The sequence below is a fragment of the Lactuca virosa genome, chromosome 4 (genome assembly GCF_052849685.1).
Source record: "Lactuca virosa cultivar CGN04683 chromosome 4, Lactuca_virosa_CGN04683_v6, whole genome shotgun sequence".
NCBI classification, from domain to species: Eukaryota; Viridiplantae; Streptophyta; class Magnoliopsida; order Asterales; family Asteraceae; genus Lactuca; species Lactuca virosa.
Window position 1 is genome coordinate 11553779 of NC_136429.1, and position 5179 is coordinate 11558957.

The 5179-nt window shown below is 38.8% G+C and overlaps 2 protein-coding genes across 2 annotated transcripts; both read right to left on the reverse strand.

The window, feature by feature from the left end:
* Positions 1 to 210: 210 nt before the first annotated feature.
* On the reverse strand, positions 211 to 690 carry LOC145104108 (uncharacterized). Its single transcript, XM_079041392.1, has one exon. It carries the CDS (start codon positions 688 to 690, stop codon positions 211 to 213), a length of 480 nt encoding a protein of 159 aa, XP_078897518.1.
* Positions 691 to 3486: 2796 nt separating this feature from the next.
* Positions 3487 to 4113, reverse strand: LOC145104109 (uncharacterized). Its single transcript, XM_079041393.1, has one exon. The coding sequence runs from the start codon at positions 4111 to 4113 to the stop codon at positions 3487 to 3489; it is 627 nt and encodes a 208-aa protein (XP_078897519.1).
* Between the last annotated feature and the right edge of the window lie 1066 nt (positions 4114 to 5179).

Consider the following 5179-nt stretch of genomic DNA (forward strand, 5'->3'; position numbering starts at 1 on the left):
TTTTTTCACTTTTTGAATTTGCAACCCGCTAAACCTCTACTGCCCAAAAAATGATTTTTAACCCTCTTTTAGCATGAAAAACAACTTGGAAGTTTGAAAACAAAGAAAATACAATGAAAATATAAGAAATGACAAAAATACCCCCGGGTTGCCTCCCGGTTAGCCGCCCCTTTTTAATGTCGTTGGCTCGACTTGGACCCCAACTATTTGTCAATCTTGATACTTTGGATCCATTACTTCCTCCACCTCTTCATTCTTGACTTGAAATCCTTCATAATAAGGCTTCAAACGGTGACCATTTACCTTAAAAATCTTCCCGGTTTTCTCACTTGTGATTTCTATTGCACCATGCTCAAAAACATTAGTGACAACAAATGGTCCCACCCAACGGGACCTTAATTTACCAGGAATCAATTTAAAACGCGAGTGGTAAAGTAGTACCTTTTGACCTTTGTGAAATACCTTGCGTGTAATCATCTTGTCATGGAATGCTTTGGTCTTTTCCTTATAAAGAACCTCATTCTCATATGCTTCATTGCGGATTTCCTCAAGTTCTTGTATGTCCAGCTTCCTCTTCTTTCCCGATTCACTTAAATCCATGTTGAACTGCTTGATCGCCCAATAGGCCCTATGTTCCAACTCAACGGGTAATCGACACGGCTTTCCAAAAACAATACAGTATGGAGACATTCCAATTGGAGTTTTGTATGCAGTGCGGTATGCCCACAAAGCATCATCAAGGCGTGTACTCCAATCTTTCCTTGTTGTATTCACGGTTTTCTCCAAAATGCCCTTGATTTGTCAATTGCTCACCTCGGCTTGTCCATTTGTTTGTGGGTGGTATGCTGTGGAAACTTTATGAGTAACACCATATTTCTTCAAAACACTCCCGAGCATACGATTGCAAAAATGTGTACCACGATCACTGATTAAGGCCTTTGGAACACCAAATCTGGAAAAAATGTTAGCCTTCAAGAAATCTATCACAACTTTTGAATCGTTAGTACGGGTAGCCTTTGCTTCCACCCACTTGGAAACATAGTCCACATCCAAAAGAATATAAATAAAACCCGAAGATGATGGAAAAGGTCCCATAAAATCAATGCCCCAAACATCGAAAATTTCACAAACTAAAATGGGATTTAGGGGCATTTGATTCTTTGAGCTTAAAGAGCCCATCTTTTGACATTTATCACAACTTGAACAAAAGACATAAGAGTCATGGAAAATACTTGGCCAGTAAAATCCACTCTCTAAAACTTTTCTTGCAGTCCTTTGAGGACCAAAATGTCCTCTACAAGCATAAGAGTGACAAAATGTTAAGATAGAAGGTACCTCATATTGATCCACACATCGTCTAATCATTTGGTCAGCACAATATTTCCACAAATATGGCTCATCCCAAACATACCTCTTGGCTTCTTTCTTGATCTTGTCTTTTTGCCATCGAGTCAAATCTGGTGGAAATTGATTTGTAACAATGTAGTTCACAATTTCGGCATACCACGGGGCAACTTTTGCTGAAAATAGGTTCTCATCGGGAAATGCATCATGAATGGGAGTTGAGTCATCGGGAGAAACAATCCTGCTAAGATGATCAGCTACAAGGTTTGACTTTCCGCTCTTGTCTTTGATTTCGATGTCAAACTCTTGCAAGAGTAATACCCATCGAATGAGTCTAGGCTTCGAATCCTTCTTTGCAAGTAGATACCTAATAGCTGCATGATCAGAATAAACAATGACTTTAGAACCTAGCAGGTATTGACGAAATTTGTCTAAAGCAAAGACAATAGATAGCAATTCTTTTTCAGTTGTTGAGTAGTTGGCTTGTGCACTATCAAATGTTTTTGAGGCATAGTAAATGACATTAGGAAGACGATCTTTTCTTTGCCCTAACACTGCACCAACTGCATGATTGCTGGCATCACACATGATTTCAAAAGGTAAACTCCAATCCGGTGATTGAAGTATAGGTGCTGTTATCAACAACTCTTTTAACTGATCAAAAGCTTGCTTGCACTGTTTGGAAAATTCGAATTCTGCATCTTTTTGTAGGAGCTCACACATGGGACGAGATATCTTGGAAAAATCTTTGATAAACCTTCTATAAAATCCTGCATGACCAAGAAATGAGCGTACCTCACGAACACAAGTGGGATAAGGTAAAGATTTTATGACATCTATTTTTGCTTTGTCCACTTCTAGACCCTTAGAAGACACAATATGACCTAGTATGAGACCTTTGTCAACCATAAAGTGACACTTTTCATAATTCAAAACAAGATTGGTCTCAATACATCTTTGCAAAATCTTTTTCAAATTACCCAAACACTCATGAAAAGAATTACCATAAACTGTGAAGTCGTCCATAAAAACTTCAATGATTTCCTCAACAAATTCCGAAAAAATACTTACCATGCACCTTTGAAAAGTGGCTGGAGCATTGCAAAGTCCAAAAGGCATTCGCCTATATGCAAATGTTCCAAAGGGACATGTGAAAGTAGTTTTTTCTTGGTCCTCGGGTGCAACGGGTATTTGATGGAAACTGGAATACCCATCCAAGCAACAATAATGTGTTTTTCCCGCTAACCTTTCCAACATTTGATCAATGAAGGGAAGTGGGAAATGGTCTTTCCGGGTTGAGGAATTGAGTCTTCTATAATCAATGCAAACTCTCCACCCGTTTTGCACACGGGTGGGGACTAACTCACCTTGGTCATTCTTTGTAACGGTAATACCTGTCTTCTTGGGCACAACTTGGACCGGACTTACCCACTTGCTATCTAATATAGGGTAGATCATCCCTGCATTCAACAACTTCAAAATCTCCTTTTTCACAACCTCCATCATTGGAGGATTCAAACGCCTTTGAGCTTCTCGGGAAGGCTTGTAATCTTCTTCCATAAGGATTTTGTGCATGCAAAGCGAAGGACTTAGCCCTTTGATGTCGGCTATAGTCCACCCAATGGCTTCCTTATACTCTTTCAAAGTGGTGACAAGCTCTTCCTCTTCTTTTGTTGACAACTTGGTGGAGATGATCACTGGCAAAGTTTCTTTGTCTCCAAGATATGCGTACTTGAGATGCTCGGGTAAAGTTTTGAGCTCCAATTCCGGTGCCTGCACAATAGAAGGAACAAGTTTCTCATTAGACATTGGTATTTTCAGCTTTGGAACATCAAACCTCATTTTCTTCTTCTCATCCATGCAAGACACAACCTCCATAATCTCTTTATCAATTGTAAATTGATTGGCAAGTTTTTCCACTCTTTCCTTTTGAAGATTCCTGTCTAAAATGAGAGCTAACACATCAAGATTAGACAAATCAAAACACTCCTCTGTCAATGGTTCAATGACATCCACAAAATTCAAAGATGAAATATCACTTGGATATCTCATAGCATCATAAATATTGAAATTTATCACCTCCCCATCAAATTCCATGGATAATGTACCATCATAAACATCAATTTTAGTCCTGACTGTTTTCTAAAAGGGTCTTCCTAGGAGAATTGAACTCAAATTTGGTGAGTCATCATCATCCATGTCAAGGACATAAAAATCTGCGGGAAACACTAATTCAATCACTTGAACTAACACATCTTCTAGCACACCTTTGGGATGTACTAAAGATCTATCAGCCAATTGAATGATTACCCCGGTCTTCTTCAATGTGCCAATATTTAAAGTTTTAAAAATGGAATATGGCAAAACATTGATAGAAGCTCCAAGGTCTAGCATAGCCCGTGGAACATGAAGATTACCTAATTTGCAAGGAACCGTGAAAACACCCGGATCCTTACATTTTTGAGGTAGTCTTTTCTGTAACACTGCAGACACATTTTCTCCTACTTCAACAGTTTCATTCCCTTTCAACTTTTTCTTGGATGTACATAATTCCTTAAGGAATTTAGCATACCTAGGGACTTGTTTGATGGCATCAATAAGAGGAATATTTACCTCAACTTTTCTAAACATCTCCATGATTTCATTGTCTTCCCTTTCACGCTTTGACTTGCTTAATCTTGAGGGAAATGGAGGAGGAGTGACTTTTGCTTCAATAGGAACTTGCTTTGAAGGTGTTTTTGACTTGTCTTCTTCTTTCTCTAGCTCCATCTATTCTTCTTCTTCAATCATCTTAGGACCTTCATATTCTTTGCCATTTCTCAAAGTGATGGCACATGCACTATGTTTTGGATTCTTCTCGGTTTGCGCGGGTAGTTTGCCTTGTGACTCCAATTTACTCACAGAAGTGGCGAGTTGAGTCATTTGTTGCTCCAAAGTCTTGATGCTCGCCTTGGTCTCATTTTGAAATGTTTGAGTACTTGTGGCTAAACTCTTAACAATGTCTTCCAAAGACATTCCCGATCCGCTTGAACTACTTCCTTGATGCATGTTTTGAGGTTGGAATTGAGATTGATGAGGAGGTTGAGTTGGCTGGAAATGTGGTTGATAACTTTGTTGGTGATGCATTTGATTTTGAAATGGGGGTCTTGGTTGATAAGGTGGTGGTCTTGGCTGAAAATTGGCATTAGGTTGATGCCAATTTGGATTGCTTCTTGGCTGGAAGTTTCCTTGTTGTTGACTTGAAAATCCCATAGCTTGAACTGGCTCTACATCTTCTTGTAACATTGGGCACATATCAGTGGGATGTCTAACTTGTGTACAAATACCACAAGGTCTAACTACTGGTGGTTGCACACCCTTATCCTTAGCAAGCATCATCACTACTTTAGTCAACTCAGAAAGTTGACTCTCAATTTTTGGGGTAGAAATTTCTTTTACTCCTCTTGGTGCATCACTGTACCATTCTTCTTCTTGTGTTGTATGCTTGGACTCTTCTGCCATGTTCTTGATAAGAACTCAATTTTTGGGGTAGAAATTTCTTTTACTCCTCTTGGAGCACCGTTTCTACAATGTGGATTTAAATAGAGAGTTTTGGAGTGCGTTGTTTGGGCATACACACAACGGATGGTTGGATGAAGCGGTAACTATATTTTTTTTTATTCTAATTGTTTTTTATTTATTAAATAATAACAAAAGTATCATAACTTTCGCAGCATATGACGATTTGGATTAGATTGTTGATGGAGAGACGATTTGATAGTGATCAGTATACAATAATGCCTCCTAATTTTTTTATTTGCCATTACTTGGAGGATGGTTTGGATTGGAGGGCGTT